The sequence below is a fragment of the Nelusetta ayraudi genome, unplaced genomic scaffold (assembly GCF_046127955.1).
Source record: "Nelusetta ayraudi isolate G7.1 ecotype Tasmania unplaced genomic scaffold, CSIRO-AGI_Nayr_v1 ptg000019l, whole genome shotgun sequence".
Classification (NCBI taxonomy): domain Eukaryota; kingdom Metazoa; phylum Chordata; class Actinopteri; order Tetraodontiformes; family Monacanthidae; genus Nelusetta; species Nelusetta ayraudi.
Window position 1 is genome coordinate 9,123,268 of NW_027466069.1, and position 24,301 is coordinate 9,147,568.

Here is a 24,301-nt window from a genome sequence, read left to right on the forward strand (position 1 = left end):
ACGTCTCATTTGCTCCTATTTATCCATTAATGTTTGGATACATATTTATCGGGCTCTGCATTTATATTCTATCTGCGCTGAGCTTCTTCTAAGCTTTGAAGTTGGTGAACCGCTGTGTCTTCTGTTCAGCACGAACGGATTGTGTAGAATCGAATCCGAATGAAACGCACAAATGCGCCAGTCAAAAGGCAAAATTTCGAAAATACAGTTGACGTAAAAAATTTGTGAATAAAATCGAAAGTTTGCAATTAATGTCAACGTGAAGTACGTCAAAATGTCGAGAACAAAGTCGAAAGGCTCTGCGAGCAAGTCTAGTTGAGTACTTCTGTTTTCGGCAGTTTACTTTTTTTCGTCTTTTTTCACGTCGACTTTTATTCACGAAATGTCGTCTTCTTACGTCAACTTTTTCGATGAAATTTTGTCTTTTATATATCGACTTTTTTGACCAAACTTTGACTTTATTCACGAAAATGAAAACAAAAATGTTCTTCCTGTAATATTTTTTTCTCTTCTTGTGGCCCCAATCCTCTTCTGTATATTTTTTTTTAAACTTTGGAAAGCGGCAACAATCTTTCTTTTTTCTTTTTTTTTTCAACAAAATGTCAAAAAAAAAAAACACGACAATGTGCTGTGAATGACGGAGGCAGCACAAATAGACAAAGAGTGTCAAAGTTTTGTCTGAACTGCTGAGAATAACCTTTGTTTTCGATCAGCACACAGCTGCTGGCAGCCTGAAGTCGACGCCGACTGTCTGGACGGTTGTAGGAAAAACAATTTTCGCTGGTTGGGCGTCTGGTTGGGGAAGAGCAGAGGATGACCTCTCCGATATGGAAACCAGAACACTAGGCGCAGACAAAAGAGGGGAGAGTCGTGAAGCAGGTGGACGTGGGGCCTGAGGTAAAAAAGAAAAGAAAAAAAAAGGTGTGTGTGTGTGGGGGGGGGGGGGGGGGGGGCTACCCTGGGGAGTCGGGCGAAGACACATTTACAGACGTACAGACGGGCCCTGGAGGAAGTGATGTTCTCCATAGACTAACAGCGGTTAGAGTCTCTCTCACACAAGAAACATGGTGTTGCAGGAGGCCTGAAGGTTTGGCTTCTGTTTCATCTCAGCTCAGTAGTAATACCCCCCCCCCCCCCCCCCTTGCCCGCCCCCAGCTCACTCCCTACTTCTCCCTGCAAGCTCTGGTGTATAACAATCCCCCATCTCGACGCCTAACAGCTCTGCCGAGAAGCGAAAGCCAGACAGGATCAGTCTTCATCAGTCTGGCATGACTTTTTTTTTCCCACCTACTGTGTCTCTTGTTATTAATCCAGCGCCTTAGCACTTCCAAGGCAGATGAGCGTTCACCAGCGCCATTACGTGGGGACGAAGATGATTTACGGGCGCGCGCTCAGTCGATCAATTAATCAAGAGCTAATTGTAATTAATCCCACAGGCTGAGCACCAGCTGCAGAGCAGCAGGCGTTAAACTGAGTTTAAATGTGGTCCCTCTTACCCTCTTTAGCAGCTATGTGGGCCACCGGGGGGATGAACCCATGAAACCCGCAGACAAGGCGGTTTCTCAGCAGAAACACCCTTATTTTAAACCCGTTATGAATTCTCATGCAAGATGTTTGCCAATAATTCCATCCCTCGTCAATGGCTCCGATTGAGCTGGTAGGCTCCCTGCTGCTCTCGCTGCGGGACCTCCGGTTACTGTTTAACAGGGGCAGAGGTAAAGTGCAAAGGCAGCCCACTCAGACAGAGCGTGGATGGAACTGGGAGGCGTGCGGACGAGTCCAAGTAGCACGGAAAAACAGAAAGTGCAAAAAGCACAAAAGCCTTTTTTTTGTTTGTTTTGTTTAGGGTGTCAAGAGGTATTTTTTATGGCTACTTTTCAGCAAAACACTTCAGCTGGGGAGCCCATCGATCAACACTCCCCCCTCCCGACCCCCCAAAACAAACGGCACACCCACAACCCAGGCAGGGGGAGAGGAGACGGGATGGGGGAGCCTCTGCCGGCAGCAAAACCACCACAGCATCTGTGGCTTCCCAGCGACGGAGCGGAGCGGAGCGGACGGAGCCGCAGCCCGGAGACGGACAAGACGAAAAAGGAGAGACGCTGGTTTGGTTGGAGGAGCTTACCTTGGAGTACTGCCGGCGGAGGCTGAAGCGCTGCACCATCCTGACCGACCAACGGACGGACGGATCCGCAGCTGGAGCCCGACTCTCCCCCTACCCCTCTCTCTCTCTCTCTCTCTCTCCCTCTTCCTCTCTCTCTCCTACTCTGCTCAACTCACGGATCCTTCCAAAGTACACTGCCTCACATCGTGAACCGCACACTCACACACACACTCACACACACACACATTTGCACACATGCCAAAAGCACACAGACTACCCTCCTCTCCAAACAGCCATGTGCGCACACACACAGACACACTTCTGGTCCTCATCGCTCTCGTTTACTATGCAAACACGCGCAGAGGGGATGAGGATGGGGGGGCGGGGGGGGGGAGGAAGAGGAGCGGAGGGAGGGAGTGGGGGGGGGGTTAAAGACGCCTCAGCTGCGTCGCCCACTACTCAAATTTTCAGCGAAGCCGCTTGAGCTCCGTCCGCCTCTCTCTCTCTCTCTCTCTCTCCCACACACACACACACGCGCGCGCAAGCAAACTGACTCAAGAGGTGTTTGCGCCTCACACACACACACACACACACACACACACACACACACACACACACACACACACACACACACACACACACTTGCACCTCTCCTCCATCCGTTCGACTCACTCGCAGCTCTCACTCATCCAGGACGAGGCAGGGTTGCCTCGTGCTTCCTGCCAGTGAGCTGTGAGGGTGGGGTGAAGACGAAGAGGAGGAGGAGGAGGAGGGGGAGGAAGAGGAGGAGGAGAAAGGGGAAGAGGGGAAGAGGAGGAGAGGAGGAGGAGGAGGAGGAGGGACCAGCTGAATGTCTACACAAACTCTCTCCGGGGAACAGGAGGAGGGGGACAGTGAGGGGGCCGGAAGAGAGGAAGGAAGAGGGGGACACAGAAAGGACGAAGGGAGGGAGGAGGAGGAGGAGGAAAAAAATCATCCGCAGCACAGACTCCAATTAAAGCAGGCTCAGAAAAAAGCCTCAGCCTCCACGGACAGCAGGGCGCCGCACACCTCCAAGGTCGAGCGCGCGGCTGTTGCCATGGCAACCTGAGCGGGGCGTGGCTCCAGGCAAGTTTTTATTTATTTATTTCTTTATTTTTTTTGGGGGGGGGGGGGCGTAACCACGGCGACTGCTCGGATGACCTAAATGTCACGGCAGCCGCCGGAGATGCTCAGTCGGCGACGGGCCGAGACGCAGACAGCCAGTCTTGGCAGGTGTCTGAGCTCCGTCAGCGCCGCTCCGTCAGCCCAGGTGAGGTCACACACGCTCAACCCCACGGCTTGATGGATACAGACTGAAAGATGTCGATCAGCAGCGGCGCTCGTGCCGCTGACGGATTGAGACGCCGCCGGAGAATCCACGGCCGCGATAACCTCGGGATCAGCCCCGTCTGTGACTAACATGAGCTCATAATGCAAGCACAACCTCCGCATGAACCCAGTCCCGGCACCGCCGCTCGCAGCACGATGGCTGATCGGACAGTGACCCCTGGTGGCAGACGGACGAAAATGCAGCTCCACGCTGCCATTATTTCAGCAGGGCTTATGAATCCAAACCCTGGGATGCAGTGTGTAAAAATGCAATAAATGCACAGTGGTAGGAGAAGAAAAGTGTATTTTTTTAAGAGTAGATGTAACCATACATTTCTTTTTTGTTGTTCGTTTTTCTTCCCAAACTGTGAAAAGGGGATACAAGTCAATTCCGAGCTGTAACCAGGAACTACACTACCGGTCAAAAGTTTGGACACAACTTTTCATGCAATTTTTCTTTATCTTTACAACTTTCTACATTGCTGATAGATACTGAAGACATCAAATATATGAGCAAGACGTATGTAATTATGCAGCAAAGAAAAACCTGCGAAATAACTCATAAGTCATGAGAATGAAAGAAAATGTTATATTCACAGGGTGTGTCAAAACTTTTGAATGGTAGTGTTCATGTGGAGAAAGATCAATACGATCATATTGATGTAAATAGTTTCTTACTCGATAGATTATTTTTTATTATTATTACTTTTTTATTTTTAATTAATTTTTTTCTTCTCTATTGCACGACATTTGTGCAATTGTGCCACCAATGTGGAATAAATAAAGGTCCTCCAATTTCAGATTCTAATATTACATCTGCATATGATGTATACATTTCTCCAGATATAAAGCCGCACAACTTTCAATCCCTGCTGAGCAGACCAACACGTTGGCGAGGTGCCACTCACCCTGTCGGTCTCCTCGGTGGACTGGTACCCAGACGACAGGACCACGTCGCCGGCGCCGTAGCCGGGGGTGGGGCTGCTGGGCGTGGTCTCGGTGGTGGAGGAGGAGCGCGGGCGGCTGGTGTGCTGCTGGGGATCGTGGGTGTTGCGGCGGTGCAGCGGCTGGGGGCTGCCCCTCAGGAGCGGGTCGCGGTCTCCGCTGCCGGATCCCGAGGCCGAGCCCTTGCTGCGGCGGCTCTGGAGGCTGGTGCCGCGCCTCATGGTGCCGGCGGCCGCCGAGCCCTGCCCGGCTAGGGAGGGAACCACAGGGGCAGAGAGGTGGTCAGAGTCGGGGGCGCAGCAGAGCTTGGAGGCGTCCTCGGGCGACACCACGGAGGAAGAGGATGACGATGAGGAGGAGGAGGAGCGGTGGAGGGACAGGCGCTTGCGCTGCTGCTGCAGCAGGTGCGCCAGACCCTGGCCGATGCCCTCCACGCCGTCTCTGAAGTTCTGGCTCATCTTTCGGAGGGAGGCGTGCTCCGACAGCGACGGGACCCTCCTCAGGTCCGGGTCTCGCGGCCTCAGCGCCTCAGCACCAGCTCCAGGCTTTGAACTGGCGCTGACCCGCTCCATTTCCCTTCAACTATCACCACCACCACCACCCTCCCCCACTGCAGTTTTCTGGCCCTGCTAACCTCCTGTGAACAGCAGGAAGACACCGTCGCCAAGTGCAGATTCCTCTCAGCATGCAGAGGGTTTAGACCAGGGCAATGACTAGTGGAGGGGAAGAGACGGCAGACAGACGAGAGTTAGAGTGGAGGGCAGCGTCTGACGGAGGGTCGGGACGGCTCGGTCGGGGGCTGGGACGAATCCGTGCAGGGAGCGAACGTCTTTGCTCGAGGGAGGGAGGGACAAAGGCATGCTGGTCTAGCGCAGAGAGAGAAATGGATTAGGAGAGGTGGAGATGTTGCCTAGATCTAGAAACAAACAAACAGAAAACACGCACTCGCTCACTCAGTCACATTTCATCGCATTTGCGTCTCTGTGTCAAGGCAATAAGACAAAGTGTGAATTCAAAATATTGAGTCTGCAGGCCGGAAAGCACTCATCTGCGCCGAGGCAAGCAAACTAAACAGACAAACAGAACGTGACTCGACTGTAATTTCATAACAAAAAAACGCAGCCAATTGAAAGGCAGGCTGAGATTGTGCAACATTTCTATTCCAAATCGTGACAGCCGGCCAGAGATCCACGCAAGAGTGCAGGAAATCACTGTCGGAAAAACTGCAGTGAGCTTAGCGAGCCACACAGAGACGCAAACGTTACATGACAAAGTGGAAGCGCGCTCGCGCATTCTCGCACGCACACAAGAATTGAACAGCCGTCCGGCGAGGGAGGAGGCCGAATTAGGTTGTGGGGATGATGGAATGAAGTGAAAGGAGGAAAATGAGCGCACGAGAAGGAGAGGAGATAATGAAAAATATATATTAAAAAAAAAACCCACCTACCATCAGCCCAACTGGCAGCAGTGTGTTACTCCCTCCGGTGGACTACCTGAGTGGGCAGGACAAACAGAAGGGAGATCAAAGACACGCAAACAGAACCAGGTTCTAGGCCACTTTAATGTTTTTCTCAGAAAAAAACCCAACAAGAGTTGTTATTCCTCTCAGCAGGCAATTTACACAGTGGGTACACTGGTTAAATGAACCAACATACACAAACTCTAATCAACATTTACTAATGGAGCCCATCCTGTTCTTTCTGGCTTGTTCCGCTTTTCAGATAAAAAATGTCTTGGAGAACCCGAGGTTTTCTGTCTGTTCTTTTTGTTCTGTTTTTTTCTGTCAGGCTGAGGAAGCATCAACGCACAAAGCTCCCGATTCTAATGGACAATCTGAGGTCTGAAAGACACGGTGGCAGGTCAGAAGTAGAGGCAGAGTAGAGCGGAGCAGCAGCACTCCACTGCAGAATGACTAATTCATTATGTGAGCCAAAGGCGACGGACAGGCTTCAAGTCAAGGCTGCCTCCTTCTTTCCTCAATAAGATATACTGTGTGTCTATATAAATCGATCGATTGGACGATTCCACAAGTCTGGGATGAAAAATTCCAAAATTGGGAATAATATGGGAGTTTTAAAGGTCACCCAAACCATTATGTCTGTACCATAAACTACATATTATACAGGTGTGACTCAAGCTGTGTCCTAAATTACATACTTTGGGTAGTATACTTAAAAAAAATAAATAATGCAGTGGCCTTATTGTGCCCTGTAGTAATTTGAAGTAATTTGGGCTTGTGCTGTCCAAAATTGTGCATTTTACAGCTATTATTGCTACAGGTGTTTGTTTTTTTTTAGCCACCATGCTTTTTTCATCTTTTGCATTTTCAATGAAGAATTCAAATTGTTACGTAGTCACATTTTGAACACATTTAAGTGCGCAATTGCATGCGTGTGGATGTGAAGGCAAAATATTAAGTGCTTAGTAAAGAGAAAAAAAAAAGAAAAAAAAAGCATGCACCTTGAGACACGCCCACATGAACGAAATATGGAAAGCAGTTTGAACGTTTAGATATGCTACCAGTGCTAAAGTATTATTATTAGTTACTAGTGTCCTTGCTGAGAATACCAGGCCAGACTGAGGGAAAAGTTCTGCGTTACGTCTGCCTGTCTGCTGGATGACTACATTTGCATTTGTGAAATTTGTCCGACGAGGGTCGTCCTAATCGCGCTCTGTGCATCGGACGGAACCTCCGCCAATGAGCCAAACAACTTCACACACGTGTTCCCCAGTGGAGCTCATTTAGTTTCCCTGTGAGGCTCACAGCGTAGCAGTGCCAAGAGACGAGAGCTTCTGCACGAGAGGAAAAACAATGTCAAACACAGAACGCACTTCCTGATCAAGCCCCGCCACTTCACACACGCTGACGCACCGAGGCAAACACCAGATAGCATGCGGCCTGTCCTCGAGACAGACGGACAGACAGGCGGGCGGGCGGACAGACAGACAGACAGACGGGCGGGGCTCCCACTGAGGGCTGCAAAACAAGGCAGGCAGGAACAGTGAGAGCCCAGAGGCAGGACGCTTAGACACTAAAACTCTTAATCATCTGGTCAGCACAAAGGACTTGAACTTGAACAGACAGACGGACAGACAGACAGACAGACATGCACTGAGTGCCACGCGCATCGCTGGTAACTGAAATAATCTACAGAGGCGAAGCAATAACGGCAATGACAATGTGAAAAAAAAGCAGGACATAGATCATTTTCCCCTGAAGCCGCCTGGTCGAGACAGTGCATGTTAATTCATTCACATCATAACCCGTCTTGGTGTCGAAGCGGATCAACCGGCGCTTCGGTGTCTGATTCAGACATTATTTTAAGAAGTGTTAGACAGGTTCTAAGGTTGTTGCCTCAAGTGCCTGAAATATAGTGCTGTCAACATAAAGCAGCACCGATACAGGTTCTCCTCTGCATTCGTTTCGGACTACAGGTGGGAAGTAATGACGCATAATTTGCTGCTGAAGTGTCCATCATTAGGGGACGATAACATAAAACACAATTCAAAAAGCCTGACTGGTACAAAAATAAGTCAATAGTGATAGTAATAGTTTGTAGTTGTTTATAGTACGGTAGTTTGTCATAGTTTATGTTGCTAGGTTTTCATTTTACCGGTAAATATCAACCAGAGCCGCAGATTCTAAATAAATAAATGTGAAAAATGCGTTATATATGATTTATATATTATTTTAGATCTTTAGTTCTCATCCTGGACTTCAATGGCAGAGGTTTTTTGTTTTTGTTTTTGAAAAGTGAAGCAAGCAAACAACTTATCGGACAGACTTTTCTCAATCCTGGTGCGTTCAATGCACCACGTTCAACACATTACACAAACACGTGTCCCATTATTTTGCACATTATGGGACCTTCAGTCTCGCCACTGTCAAAATATAATATATATTTCTTTAATGCATGTTAGTTTTTGTTTTTTTTTAAATGAATGTAGTATGAACTTCCTTACAGTGATCATAGGAGGTTGGCAGCGGGACACACAAGGCCAACGCGCAGGCTTGTTTTTACTGGCCGCGTTTCAACCCTGACAGAGACAATTAGTGGCATCTACTGGCGGCCACATCCACGTGTATTAAATCATAACGGCGGACTTTGTTTCTGCTACTGTGTTTTTCGGCGGGAACGAATGAATCTAAGGTAATCCTATCCCCGGGGCTTGTGTCCCGCCACGGTGCCCATCCCTCCCTCGAGGCCCGTAAATCTCCTCCGTCATCACACGGATGATCCCGAACCCGGATTGGACTTTTTCTTGATTGCCTGCGGTTTTAAATTCAAGCCAAATCCTCTTTCAGGAGCCTTCGGATGACAAAGCTTTTATTGTCCCGCGTGTGCGCGAGCACTTGTGCACAAGAGGTCACGGATCTTTGTTTAATTTAAGCAAGGCTCGTCATTCCAACTTGATGACGCAAAAGAACAAACACCAGATGGAACCCCCGGATGATGACTGACCCGCTCTGGACCGGTGCTTCTAGTTTGACGTTGTAAATACTCTCTGACTGTGCAAATAATACGGACGGGATAATCTGCGGCGAAACATAAATCAGTTAGCGGTCTGTCAATCGGGCATTCTTTCTGCATTCAATAATGTAAATTAATACAACTAATCATTAAATAGAAGAGGAGGCGCAAGGGGGAAAAGCTTATTCCTGGTTTTCTTGGGCGATTTGCTGTACATCTCATTCATTATTCCTTTCATCCAGATAAAGAGCGTGTCCCAGGATCAGCCCCACATCCTCACGAACTACTGGACAGATGTGCAGTCACCCACCACTTCATCCACTCCACCTTGCTAATATCTGCACGGACCAGCTTTTGGCGTCTTTGTGGAAAATATTCCACAAGGCAACGTGGCTTGACAGTCTGCAGTTGCACCACACGCCAGGGGTTCTCTGCTGGGTTGAAACGTGGCGGAGGCCATCTGAACACAGTGAACTGGCTGCCGTGCGTCTCTCACGCTCAGTGGCCAGGTGCCTCCAACGTGCACGCAGAAGAAACCATCCCTCGCACCCACCATCACACCGCCATGTAGTCGCCGTGTACCTGACACCAAGCTCTGAACCTACCGGTCCAAATGTCGCGGCAGAAGTCGCGGCAATGATTTGCAGCCCTCTATTTTCCAGTTTCCACTTCCCAGCTGAGAGAGGCGGCCGCCTGACGCGGGCTTGTGCCGCTGTCATCCATCTACTACCCATACGGCTTGACCTTTCGTGTCTGTGCAAACACGGTCTCCTGCATAACTCGGTCGTAATGAGTTACTGTTACTGCCGCTCTGCGATCTCAAACCAGTCTGCCCATTCTCTGGCGTTGTCCAGAGAACTGCTGCTAACTGGACGTCGGGAGGTGGAGCGGGTTGTCCAATGACCGAAAGGCTGGCGGTTGAAATCCCACTCCATCCCAGTCTGTCGAATGTTTGGTGGTGGTTGGAGGGGTTTCAGTGACTGGCGCTTCCATCAGCCTGCCCAAGGGCAGCTGTGGCTACACATGTAGCTTACCAGCACCAGTGTGAATGGATAATGGGTTCAATGTAAAGTGCTTTAAGTCACTTCAACCTCCTTTCTCCTTCAGTCTGACACCCAAAGTGAATGAGATATTTTTTCGTCAACTTGTAGTTGAACAGGTGCACAACATGGCCACCGAGTGCATTTAGGTGTATTTAATAGTGAAGAAAAGCACGCAGGAAGATCAGCGATGTGCTGTTTAACAGGTCCCGGAGGCAGGCAGGGTCAGCAGCCTCGGTGAGTCAGCATGTTTCAAAGTTCGACTACGCAGTCAAAGGTGAATTACGAATGGCCGCCAGGACAACGGTTTCGGATTCGTGGTGCCTGTCAAAATACACAGACGGACCGAACAAACAAACAAACAAACAGACAAAAAAAGCGGCGTCCACTGCACAACAGCTCGCTCCATTCAGCCCCGCCGCTGTCATTGTCTCTGTAAAGCTCAACTGGGGAGACGGTGAGAGCTCGGCAGAGCGCTGCCAGCCAGGGCATAACAAGAGTCCACACCGGGGATTGGAAGTGCAGCACTTTTAAAAAGGGGCTTGCATCCACTTCAGCAGGAAACTAAACTGTTTTATTTAATTTTCTAATTATTTTGCCTTCCATGTAGACAAACTGCCAAGTGACTGACAATGATGCATAACTCACGAAACCAGAGGCCTCTTTAAACGTGAAAGTAAGGCCCGAGAACGAAAGCCTTTTTCAGGGAGGGATTATATTGATGACAATGTGGCACTTGTGAATGTTCCAAAATTATACCCATTTGGATGATTATACAAAGGCGGTTATTAAAGGTGATTATGTAAAGAGGCGATTAAGCTGAGTCAACAGTTTTGATGAGTAAAAAGTCACATAGCACAGCTATTACGTGGACAATGTAGGATTTTTTATTATTATATAATATATAGATACAGATTAGCACTTGTGCGAATCAATCAAATCACAGCGTCAACTTTTGCAAAAATGGCGCAAATGTCTTGACTCTTGACGCGCTGCCGTCAATTGGGCACTCTTGAGGTTGCATTTGTGCAACATGGTCACATGACGACAAGACGACAAAAACGACAATATATTCCTCGTCACATTTTGACCAAAATTCTGCAGCACAATCAATCACGTGTCTGCATTATGTAATATATTGCAGTCGTTCCAAGCAAAGAAAGCGAAACAAAAAACAACAACACTTCACTCTTCTATCTCGACCTTCTCTTGACGTAAAAAAAAAAAAGCTGCTAACTGGACACAACCGTAGCCGCCGGGGGTCAATCTGGCCACTGCTCTTTGACACTAAAGCAGCCACGTTGTTGTTCTTTGTTGGACACACAATCGCTTAACTCAAAATATGGCCGGAGCCTAAACAAGCGCACGCAGTGTTTCCAGAAGAGTCCAAGAGCTGGCGCGGAATAGGCCGCTCTTTGTTCGCCCTGGGAGCCGCACACACACGGGGCCATCGCTGCTCTTTGTGCGGTGCCTCTTTCACTGACAGACACACATCAATACGAGGGGCGGGTGGGGGGGCGAGGGGGGAATTAGGCCAGAGAGTTCTGGCAGCGACGGGCACGCCAGCGAGCGAGCGAGCGAACGCCGCACAAATATGTGTTTTGAGTTTGGAATTGGGCGAAGGGATGAAGGAGGGAGCGAGAGAGAGAGAGAGAGAGAGAGAGAGAGAGAGAGAGAGAGAGAGAGAGAGAGAGAGAGAGAGACGGCCGGAGCGGTTGGTCGTGTCAGGAAATGTGCATATGTGCGCGTGTGCATTTCGGCTTTTCTTTGACTGATGGAAAACTGGACCGTATCTCATTCAGCAGCTGCGTAATGACAGCACGGGCAGGAAATAGGAACAATCGTTATTGTATTTATGCCTGTGCGTCACCGCGCGCGTGTGCAACGTGCATGTGTGCGTGCAGCGCCGAGGCAGGGGACTGCAGCCTGGTGTCACTTGTGACGGCGCAGGAGATGACTTCAGCAGAGACACCAGGCTCTGTGTTCGCAGGGAAGCCACATTCAGAGACGTGCTGGATGAACTTGCATCAGATCAGACAGGCAGGTTAGCTAAGCCGCACTCAGACGGCCAGCCAAAATCTGATTTTCAGCCCATCCAGATTGAAAGCGGATGGCTCTTTTTGTAGACTCAACAGTCACAAATCACATGAAATCCGCTAAACGGATTGGGAGGTAGTTTCAAATCGCATTTGGACAGTCATTGCTACAGAAACCTGTTAGATCAGTCAATAATGTGGCCCACTCTGAACACAGCCAGACCCCACTTGGACACTTGCTAAAAAAAAAAACAGTGTGGACAGTCCGCTCTAAAAATCGGATTTTAAAAAGGAATCTGATTTGAATCAGATTCGCCTGCAGTCTGAACGCAGCCCTCGCAGCACCAACAGTCGGCGAGAACGGCGAAGACCCACCAGGGTTCGAACACTGCCAAAAGGTTGAAGTCTGCTTTTCGGGGACAAGACAAACCGGAATTAAAAACTCAAGTCATTGGCCCGGACAGGCAGACGAGCGCGAGTCACTTTGCAAACACGCACCGCTGTTTGCACAGTGACAGCTCAAGCAAGAGTTGAGGAATGCACAGGACTCAGAGAGGAGAAATAACAGAAACACAGACAAGTCTGAAGCTTCGGTGTCCTGTGTTAAATGGCCACAGCAACTGGTTATACAATATGATCTACAGCAGACTTCATCGGCTACAGTAACAGAGGAAAGCTGCTTTTTAAACGTCTTCTCAGCAGAGGAAGCACCTTATCGATCCGTCCGGGATGTGCTGTGCAGGGCCGGGGGGAAAAAAAACGTGACACTCATACCGTACGTGCAGTAATGGGCCGTCAACTTTTCGGTTCCGACCGTGCACTCCAGGCGGATCGCTCAGATTTCAACGTTGAAATGGAGCTCATCTCCCTCGCCGACAGACGGCATCTTCAACCGGCTCTTAAAGTTTCACTCGATTCAATAGCCACTCCCCTTTATATACCCCTCCCAAGGCAGGAGGTAGGAGATCACATCTAGTCACAACTTTGCACGTTGAACGTTAAATGTAATACATTAAACAAGGCGCTACGGCCTTTTCGTATACCTACTTAGGGCCCGCCGCCAACGCGTGTTGCTTAACACGGCACAGCAAAGTGTCCTGATGAATAATTCAAGCTGACGACGACGACGACGACGCCACAAGGAACGGACCCGAGCTGACCTGATTGTGGTTTCACGTGCGAGACAGGTGCTTTTGACACACAAAGCAGAGACTTCCTGCAAGCACACATACTGTATATCGCTCATCAGCGTGGACCAACGTTTGCGTCCAGAGTCCAGAACAGGAGCTCCAACCTGGTGCCCGACATACTGAAGCTCCCGCTCCAGAGTGGCATCATCAACTGTCGACAGGCTGGGAAACCACCTACACGCAAGCTGCAAGCCTCATACCAGAGATGGTGGCAAAAGGAGCTCGGGCAACGGTGAGGGCAACGGGTCGAAGCACAACCACAACTAAAGCACCTGCTGGGTTATCAGGCCGTGGGGCCGTTTGGCCATGTGCGGTTCCAGCAGGTGAGAACAGTTTTACGCAGGCAGATGTAAATCATCCGTATCGTCGCCGATTTAAATAACTCCTTGGCCAGATCTCTTGAACTCGAGTAACCAGACACCTCCGCAGCCCCGCCAGGAGGTTTAAGTGGGATCAGCATATCCAAGCTGTGGCGAGGCGGTTACTACGAGCATAGCATTGGGGCCCGACAAAACAGAGAGCAAAGCGTGGGGAAAAATGACTAAGACTTTTTCTGACCTCCGAATGCAAATATCTGCAATCCTTCCATCCACTGAAAAGGGAAAGAAAATACAGGGAAGGAAATTTAGATTTTAGCATCATAGGATCAAATTGGACACGTAGATAACACAAATATATATATTTAAAAAAAAAGGTTGTTATTTGAATGCTAAGGTTGTAATTAGTCGACAACACAAACCACACAAGTGGCTACCTGATTTGTCATTTGCGCTCAAAAAACAGCAAAGCGCTGCACCATTTGCTTTGCCATAGAACTGGATCTTTCCCCCACAACTCCATTTGTTCACATCTTTAAGGAATGCACTGCCTTCCATCAAAAGTGGCTCGGTCGAGCATGTTGCCGGAGGGGCTTTTATAAATGATTCAAAGGTGTTGCCGGTTTCAAAGTAAAGACCCGGTAACGCCGTCTGCGTGACCTCCTCTTCTTCGCTGCACTTGTACAAACAGGAAGAAAGCAGAGAGAGGCGGGCAGCTGGTTGCCAGGAGAGACCGCAGGTTTTGAGGAAGAATTTCACCTTCATTCTCGACGTGTGGGAGCAGCATTACAGGAGAGAATAAGGAAAGTCTATCAAACACTTGTTGATTAAATTTCAAGGGGTCATTTTTGACTGATACATTTGGCCATTTACCTCAAATTGAGGCGTGAAATGCATCATGACTGGCGAGTGAACGCTGCTCAGGACAGCACTGAAAAAGATATATGGGGCAAGTTGCCCTGTGATTGTTTCTTAGTCCGGGTGCAAATTATGTCACAGGCAAAGGGAGGCAGCAATGACATTGTAAAAAGCCTATGGAAGCGGCTGGTGCACCATCTTTAGCACCATTATTTGCTTTTACGGTAAATCTGAACCGAAATTCCCTCACATTCATTTGCATTGAAACGTGCAAATGAATGTAAAACTGGGAGACCAACAAAAATCATCATGTGAATACAAAATGAAATAGACGGAGGAGATGTTGAGGCAGTGGAAGTAGTGAAAATAATATCAACTGAACTTTTGCACAGAACTTTAGTCTCCAGCGCAGCACAACACCAGATATCTGCACGGCGACGACAAGCACACGGTCACAGCCGACATCGGACGACACGAGGTCATCTCACTTTGCACCTTCCACGCGCTTGTTGCTGAAAACTGACACATTTCGCGCTGAAATGACAGAAGTCACCAAAGTGCCGCCGGCTTTTTCCGAGCTGCCAATGACTCAGCTAGCTCGGTGACGACAAGTCGAGCCGAGAGCGAGAGCTGTGTGTTAATCTTGTGACCAAATCTTAGATAAGAACGTCTCCGTTGCATTAAGCCGAGCTCAAATTAGGGGAGGAGACGCCTCCCATCTACAAAAAAAAAAACACACAGGGGCTCTAATCTGTAAGCGCTGTGCATGCAAGAGCAGATGCATATGCACGCTGCACTCGTACAAAGAATTCCAAGCTGAGCTCCTCACGGGGGCGAAGGCACAATGTGAGTGCAGTGGGAAGTGGAGGAAGAGGAGGAGGAGGAGGAGGAGGAGGAGGGGAGCAGCGTCATCACGGTGGTCTGACTGTCAGACTGAGGCATGAATGGCTGCGCTGGCAGTGCCCTGAAGGGGCAGCCGAGCTCTCGGCCACTTAGCAGAGTGCGTACCGAGCAGACCGGGGGACACATCCCGTCACACGCCGGAGGCGTCCGGGCCTTCAACGTCGGAATCGACAGCAAACGCTGCTCGCTTGTCAAAAAACGCCGGGGTTATGTTATGTAAGCAGCCAAAGATCAAGCAGGAGGGGATGGGATGGAGGGAGGGAAACAAATCATCAGCATAGCTGAGCAGAGCGAGGGAATGAAAACTAACCTTTGGTCCATGATGGTCTCGTCAGAGCAGCTTTTCCTTCATCGCAGGGGAAGCAACCTGCCACATGAGGCCCGTGGGTCTTCAACAAAGACAAGAAAAAAACAAAAGTGAGAGGGAAAGTGTAACTCTTAATGCACCCTTGGCACACCGTACGCTCTGCGTCCGCATGTTGGCTGATCTGTGCCTGAGTGTGACGGTGCGTACGTCTGTCCCGCTGTCTCTGGCTGTCCCAGGCAGTTAATAATAGTCTGCAAAAATAAATAAATAAATAAATGAATGAATGAATAAATAAAAATCCTCCTCTGTGAAGAATGGAGATCTAATGAGGCTGCGGATGTTCATTCTTACCCCGGCAATGAAATGTCTACAGGCCATCAGATTGTGTTAGCCTGCTGGGACGGAAATAAACCCTGCCGAGGCTTTTATTAAAACTTGTGTAGGTTGCGAAACAACTGGCAGGGCCCGTGGCTAATAGAATAAGACACAGAGGCACATCACTGCGTCCCAGCGTGCCTCAGCAATACTGACAACACTGGGGAGTCTTATAAGAGGCTACAAACAAACAGGGTCAAATTACATCAAATCAACGTTAGCATTTACAATGACATGCACCCCCCCAGGGAAGAAAATAATAATGAAAACATATTGATTTCAGTCTGCATGTGGTCTCTATGAGGAGCAGCAATGGATAAAAAGGTAAATAACGATTCACAACCGTTCTTTGCGTCAACTTCATCGCGTCCCCAACGCCACAGCCTCCGTGTGTGATGTGAACACGCGTTAAAACGCCGTGTCGTGCCGCCGAAAAGCCTTGTCAGTGGGAGTTGAGTGCAGGTCCGCGCTGTCAATGAGCAGCAACAGTGTGTTTCAACGGACGCCGACGGTCCCGTTAAGTAGCGAGTCAGTGGACCGACAGAGCCGATGAAACGTCTCTCACAAGGCGAACAGCTGTCGGCGGCAACGCAAACACGGAGCAACGACTCGCACGCTAGTCGAACGCGTGTATGAAACTGGGACGTTGAATTCGCACTTACGGGCCCGGTAGCAAACTGTTTGGCAGGCTCGGTCGTCCCCAGGGCGGGCGGGCGGGCAGGCGGGCAGGCAGTACCCCTCCTCGGCGCTCCGGGCTCCACTGCCATCCGTCCGCCTCGCTTGCTCCGAGGCCCCGCCCCCGCTCTGATGTCATCACGCACGACGTCGCTAACCGAAGATCTGCGCTCGTGGAATTCACGCGTTCTCCGAGAGCTTTATATAGGCCCACTCATCGGTTCTGTAAGACATTTATTTATTTATTTATTATTATTATTTTTTAATTATTTTAGTTTTCCTCAAGATTGTAAACTTTGAACTGGTTGTGAATGGTGTAATTCACTATGCAATTTTTTTTTCCATCCACAAACAAAAATTTAATCAAAGTTTGCCCCAATGAATAATGAATAAGAATCGTTTAACCACTGATGCTCTTTCTCAGTACTCTGCTTAATTAAGTGAGGAGGAAACATCACTCATTGCCATTTGTTTTCATTAAAACGTTACAGATGCACAGGATCTGTCAGCGGCTAATGTCAGTGGCACACAAATGCACACAACTGCACAAAAAGAAGATCCCTCACAGACAGTATCATCAAATTAGAGAGCGAAAAATGTTTTGTATTTTTATTATTTTCATATCTTGTTTTTACTGACGTGGGGATGCACTTTAGCCTGCAGGCAAACGTCATGCAAATCATGGTATAATAAACTTTAACAAGTCAGCCACAGTGATTTTTTTTTCATTCCCAGAAAAGTTCAGTGGTTATAAACGTAAAGTGAAAAAGTGAAAAGTGAAAAAAGAGTGGAAAATGAAGTGGTTGTAAATGTTATTTTAGTTGTTGTATGCCTAGAACTCCCTCGACGTGTTTTGTTTTCATTTCCTCCTCTAGATGTCAGCATAACACAGGCACAGGGGCAGAAGAGCAGCGTCTTGATTGTTTTTCCTTATGACTTCTCGGGAAGGGATTGCCTCATGAAAGTGTCTTCCAGAAATATGTGTAACAGCTGGAGCGAAGAGTCAATGAACTGTCAATGAGACAAGACTCAAAAAGGCACATTTTAGATTTGCTTAAGTTTTGTAGTCATTATTTTAACTCATCTGGACCTACCTCGTTCCCTCGTTCATATTAACATCATCCATGGAAATAAAATACTTGTGGAAGTATTCTATGTATCTGTAATTTGCTCTGTGTCAAAGAAAGGCAGATAGAGCATCATGGTAGAGAACAACACCTCTCCAATGACTCATTATAACATTTCCAGCAAATAAAAACCTCAAAGACAAGATGTACAAATGCCTCCCAATGTTTGGCCTTTGCTGTGTTTCACTGCAGACAAACTGGCCATAATTAGTCTATCTCTGAAGATAACACACTGAGGCTTGGTATGATGACCTGCAAAGAGGTCACCTGATGCATACTAAAAAATCATGGCTGCAAGGAACGAAATGCTAAATGAAAGGGGCAGACTTATCTTCTGGTGCTGTCGTTGGTAAAATATTAATTCTTTATCACAGTTTGACACCCAGAACCCCCTGCAAAACCAACATTCTGCCTCGGGTGAACCTTTATTTAGTTTCTCTCCGCAATGACAGTCCGTTTGCAGCTAGCCTTGATACACACCAGCCGTAGTAATGTCATTATTTGCATTCTGCTTGGGTTCATGTTTTTTTTCTAAAAAAAAAACCTGGCTAATTCATGCTTTGTTACTCTGCTAATGAATGCAGTCTGCACTTTCTGTGCCATGATCTTACGCTGTAACTCTTATTTGACCACTATTACGATGAGGTCTGATCTGCAAGATTATTTAGGACAGTATTGATTTCAAGCAACTGGATACACACGTTTTCACCGCTTAGAACTTGAAACTCTCCTACCTGATACTGTGCTGCAGAACCATAGAACCCTTTTTCCTTTATATCCTGCCAAGGATGAGTCATTATGCAGGTTTGAGAAAGTAAAAATATTTTTTGGTTTAATTTCTGATTAGAGACTGTAAATGACCATGTAAATGTGCATTTCCTTACAGTGGATTGCTTTTAATTTTCAAATTAATCCCTTCAATCTTAACGACGAGGAAATTCAATTAGGCTTTCTAATGAAGGATGAATCACTGGCAGTGAATGGAAACTCTTAGAGGGCTCTTATGTGTGCCACTCTGTTGCAAAAGCTCTCTGCTTTTCTGTTTAAAAATAGGAAGTGCTGTGCTTGGCAGGATGTGCAGGTTTAACTAGAAAACAGACAGAAGCATAATAGCACTAAAATCATGCCCCCCCCCAAAAAAAGTAAGCTGCACCGCTGAGTGCAACGACACCATTTTTTCACACGATTCGCTCGCAGCTGCTCTGCCATTAGCCAAATGAGTTGAACAAAGCTCACACAGCAACACAAAAACCGAGGGGGGCCGAGGAGGGTAGGGGGTTGTTTGGGGTGTGTGTGTGTGTGTGTCCTGAAACGTGGCATATACACTACACACTCAAAAACACACAACTGGCACAGGCTGGCTGTTTTTCCTCTTCCCGCAGTACAGCAGAGCATAATGGGGAAGATTAGTGCGAGCGGCTGATGCCTGGCGACCCTTTTCTCCGAGAGAGCGGCGGGCGAGGATGCTGGCTCTCAGCGGCCCCGGCCAATTAGAACGTAAAGTCTGGCAGGCCCGGTAATGAAGAGTCCGGAACATGGGACTGGAGGCGGGCCGGCAGGGATCGATCCCCCGCCTGGTGAGGGCACAGCTGAGGCCCTGACATGGGGAAAGCCTGGGGACTGAGGGCCGACTTCTCCTCTTATCATACGCGTGTCACCCTCAGGGAGACGTGGCTTCTTATTGACCTTGCAACGTTATTATACTTTCTAGTTTTCACACGTTCCAAACTGTTCTCCCACCCTTGCATCAAACAAGCAAGTGCTGTTGATGTGCATCAATAGCGACGCTCCCGCTAGTGGAAACTGGTGAGTCTCGTAAGTCTCTGAAGCCCCCCCCGGTGTTCATTATGTCGATCTCAGCTTAGGGAAAATGGAGTTTTTCCAATCCTTGCGTTGTTTAGAATAATCCTGCCCGGGCTGTAATTGTTCATCAGGAATGGAGGTTGCGGCATCTTTTCCCTCCCACATGTAACATTTAACAAGCTCTGTTGAAAGAGTGACAGCTTGTCTGTAAATTTCCATTGCAGCCTCATGCATCAACTGTTTTTTTTTTTAGTTGTAGTTTTCTTCTCTACACATCTGAACAATTCTGAGCCCTTTCTTCAAAGGGGCTACATGAATCGAGTTAATGAAATGGCCCTGTTCTATGGCTGAATTGAAAAAAAAAAGTGTTGTCTGCTTCTATGTGCTCAGCTATTATGACAACTCAATGCTTTTATGTCCTTTATCAAAAAAAAAAATGCTGCCTTTCCTCCATTGCTATCAGCAGACCATTGCTTATATGTTGTGTTCAAATGTGCTAATCATTAGAGTGTTTTTAACACCTCATATTGGTGTGACTCCCTGATTCTTATGTTTCCCTCATAGTTTTAGAGCAGCTAGATCTAGATTTAACCAAAGAATTATTTTAGGTTTCCCTAAATTCATTAACAAAGCGATTTAGCTTTTAATAATGTCTCCTAATTATAAGCGATTAAATAATATGATAAATTTATGTTGTCAAAGATTCTATTACCGACCTGAAAATCTTGTGTGGTGTGTTTTATTGTTTATTGGTGTGTTAAATGGTGTATGGACGAAAAACTGATTAGTACTGCTCAAAATTAGCTTGTTAAAATCAATTTATCCCTCCTTTGCGTTCAACCATCAAATGTATCCACTGTTACACTACTTTTTAAACCCGACGAATGCTCTTGAAAACACACACACACACACACACACACACACACACACACACACACACACACACACACACTTGATTTGTATTCTGAACGTACTAGTTGTCACTTAGGCTCTGATAAGGTCAGGACTCACTGCAACGCCTCTGTTTCTGCATCTCATTGGTGATGAGCGTGCTCAAAAGGCTAATTGGCATTTCTTGTGTTGCCTTTAGCATTCAGAGGGAGGGCTAGCCGGCAGGGCCGTCCGCTATTATGACTTATGCCAGCGGGAGAGCAGAAGGACCACATCTCTAGTAGAGGTAAAATGAAGTCACACAATCCCAGTTTCTGCCAACGGCATTTCCGAGCAAGTGATGGCTCTCGGTAATGACGAAAGAACTATCCTCGGAAACACCTGTCAACAATGCAATTACAGAACTACAGAGACTCGAGGGAAACACATGACTGGGCATAAACCACTCCAAAATCATCCCATCTACAATCAGTGGCAGAGCTGTCCATCTGGAGGCAAACAAGGTTGTTGTTTAGGCTTCGTGGATTTCATGAGCGCTGAAAAACTATAGCAGCAGAAAGTGTCATGTAATTGATATTGTAGCTGTCTGAGTGTGTATGAGTGTCAGCCCAGGGTCACAAGAGAAATAAAGCAGTTTTCAACTCATCTTGTCTGAGGAAACATGAATGAAATTTCACTTGTGACATTATTAGTTTTGAGGCCCCAAAAATAACATGACAAAGGTATCAGTATGATGCTGATATTAACCTAAATGTGAAGTATGCATTCAGCAGAGAAGATAGTCATCTCCTATGCTTTCTGTATTGCTTAGACTATGTTTCAATCCAAGTCAATGATTTGGAGAGAGATTAATCCTGGACTGTGACAAAATCCCCTGAGTGACAGAAAGGAGTTTAGTGAAATGACTTGCTGCAGGGTGGTGATTGAGATATCTGGTGATTTTATAACTGGCTGCACTATAAATAGGGCCAAACATTCTGTGGAGAAATGGAAGAAGTCATTGATAGTCATAGAGTATCTGGCGAAATATTTTTGAGAATCACAGTGAAGACGGAGCCTAATTGCTTTTCTTTGAGCCTGATTCACCGACGTGGGCTCCAAGGAGGGTCCCGATCATCAGGGAATAGACTGAAGGCTGCGACACAAGAGCTTCAAATACAGTGTGATATGGAGTTGTGCCACGGAACGTGGGTTCGAGGTGGGTAAGAGGGTGTTCAATTAATGAACAATCCCAATCCCTGAGGAAGCTCTGCCTGGAATATGGGCCAGCGGTGGATTTCATAAGGCTATTTAAATGTAGATGTTTAACAAAAGAGGCAACTGTTCAATTTAACACAATTTTTTTTTTTTTTTTTTTACAGTGAAACCACAGCATATGTTCATTGTCACACGGTTGAAAGTGGCTTTTAACCTGCAAGTGCAGCGCATGTACAAGAGACGCTGACGCGGGCCTCAGTGAGCAGCACGACTTATTGATCTGAGATAATGTAATGAGAGGCGCTGTGCGACAGCACACGTGATGCATGTCCATGTGGCATTGGCCCCATATAATGAACTTGAGTGTCAATGCAAATGGGCAGGCGCTGGCCCTAATTGTTGCCCAAGTGTTGTCACTACATTGAATGAAACGAAGGGGCTGTATTCTACATGTATTGATGCTCTGATCAATACAGAGGACTGATGAAACCAACAAAACAGAACAAAAAAAATGAGCAAAGTGCAAAAGCGAAAAGTGAAGAGAACCTTGTCAACATATACACACACAATAAAAACCAACCAAACTTCCTAACAGTGGTCTGAATAGTGTTCTCTGAAAAAAATGTCTGATTTGTCTTCAACTGAAGCAGGAATAACATCGACATTGGACCCTTAAGATTTAAAATTATGTCTTAGATAACAAATAAAAGCGAAAGAGAGGCATAATCTACATTGGTATGTCTTAGACAAACTGTTGTTGTGTGTTTCCTCACTCTTATACGGCCGTTGAGCAAAACCTCAGGTTTACAGGGCTGCCTCTGCAAAAGGTCAGAGTGGGCACACAGCTTTGCACAGCACTCCTAATTCAACAAAACTCATAAGCAGGATCACAGTCGGGATGTGTGCGGATTTGCCAAAGAGATTCAGAACTGTGAAACAACAATGACAGACTGGCACCTCAGAAGTCTACACACCTTCCGGAATTAGTCACGGCCAGCAGCGGCAACTCTGAGCTTATTACTGGGTATCAAACCAGAGATCAACTTGGAGAGATAGCCGAAAAAATGTGATTGGGCATCTCTGAACCATGTGTGCGCGACTTGAGGGTTCGAGGATTAAACATTTTCAGAGATCTCTGCCATCACAAATTGGCCCCAATTTGCGGCAAAGCGTGTCTTCATCACTCAGTTGAGACGCCTGTCAGAGCAGCGTGGATTACACTTAACCTCTGACGTGAACAAAGTACACCGAGACGATATCAAATGTGTTCAAGCGTAATTTTTTTCCTTTTACCTTATTTTACATTCCATGCGGAGACAATAAAGCAGGTGTGCGATTTCCTCTCTTGGCGAGGAAAATTCTCAAATCCGGAGCAAAGAGGACGTCAGCAGGTCCGACAACAGACGATACCTGCTGGGTGTCTCCGGTGACACTAACACCATGACAATAGGACATGGCACTTCAATTTTTTTTTTGCTGTAGTCTGTCTAGTTAAGGAAAAAAAAAGACGCAGGCAGAAGCTGTGGGCCTCTTTTAGACATGAGAGCAATTACAGCAACGCTGACATTTTTAGGGAATAAAGACCTTGACAACACAGCGATAGTGTTTCAACGGTTTTGCACCAGCACCACTGGTTGTACTTGCAACATAACTGCGGTGATGTGACAAATATGCTACCAAGATTTGACCCTGTGTCTTCAATGATGCGACAATGACCACAGGATGAGAATCTCAATCGAGAATCTGGCTCAGCTTCCCCTCAGATATAAACCTCTGACTGACAAAAAGGCCTCTAAAATTCCCTTGCGTAAGGAAACTGTGCTCCAAAAAGCAGTTGCGTATACACACTGTGTATTCGCAGGCAAACCAGCGGAGCACACAAGAGACAGCCCTGACCTTCCCGCTGATGGCGGCCTCCCACGTGCTGCATTCAAGTGCCTTATTAACCAGTCAGTCAAAAAGTGGGAGAGAAAGCCTGCAACCTGTTTGAGTGTCTCGCATGTTCGGATTCGACATGTCACACTAAAGGTTAGGTGTATAATATTTGAGGATTTTGAATGAGGAACAGCGACATCAAGTGGTTACATTTTAGATTGCGGTGTCTTTTACTCTCCCTCCCACTCCTGAGCTGGCCAGTGAGCTACGGTAGCCTGCGCAACCAAACCTGGATACCTCGTCCACCTTCTTCTTTGTTTATTTTAGTTGAAGACTAATATGGCAGTCCAAGATGGCAGCTAACTAGGAGCAAGAACCTTGCTATATGTATCTTCTTATACATATATGAGAACCATTCTAAGGGGAGGAAAACGAAATTATTTCTATTGTACTGCGAGTATACACTTTTATCAATGTATTTATGGCCAGTATGTTAAGCTTTTACCAATATAAAAATCGTAAATCAAGCCAAAGTTAACACACTACGCCTTTAAGTTTGAACATCATCGTACATGTCTTTTCAGAGAGCGCACGTCAAGGTCACAACTTTGCACCCACTCACCCAGAAAGGGGTAACTCTTGAGGTGCCTAGGCTGCTATAGGCGGGCGGCAGCGACGCGCTAAATAATGAAACGTTTCACTGAGTGAGAGCGAGAGGTTGACTGCATGGCAAATAAATGCAGCAAACGGCCTGTGGGTGTCTCAGCGTTGGTGGTGAAACTTGAGGTAAAGGGCAGAAAAAAGCAAGAGAAGTAAACAAGTAAAAAATTGATGTG

At 47.2% G+C, this 24,301-nt stretch overlaps 1 protein-coding gene across 7 annotated transcripts in view; it reads right to left on the reverse strand.

The window, feature by feature from the left end:
* tmcc1a (transmembrane and coiled-coil domain family 1a) overlaps positions 1-16,731 on the reverse strand; it is a 42,727-nt gene extending 25,996 nt beyond the window's left edge. Inside the window, exons 1-5 of one of the 7 annotated variants that reach the window (XM_076027012.1) lie at positions 16,560-16,728; positions 15,526-15,604; positions 5,843-5,892; positions 5,034-5,265; positions 4,363-4,649 (exon numbers count right to left, since the gene is read on the reverse strand). In XM_076027012.1, coding sequence (XP_075883127.1) covers positions 4,363-4,620 — 258 coding nt within the window. In that variant the 5' untranslated portion in view covers positions 4,621-4,649; positions 5,034-5,265; positions 5,843-5,892; positions 15,526-15,604; positions 16,560-16,728. Of the gene's footprint in view, positions 1-2,125; positions 2,192-4,362; positions 5,779-5,842; positions 5,893-15,525; positions 15,605-16,559 lie in introns of those variants that run through there. The other 6 variants (XM_076027008.1, XM_076027007.1, XM_076027011.1 and 3 more) reach the window with 6 other exon arrangements.
* Positions 16,732-24,301: the final 7,570 nt, after the last annotated feature.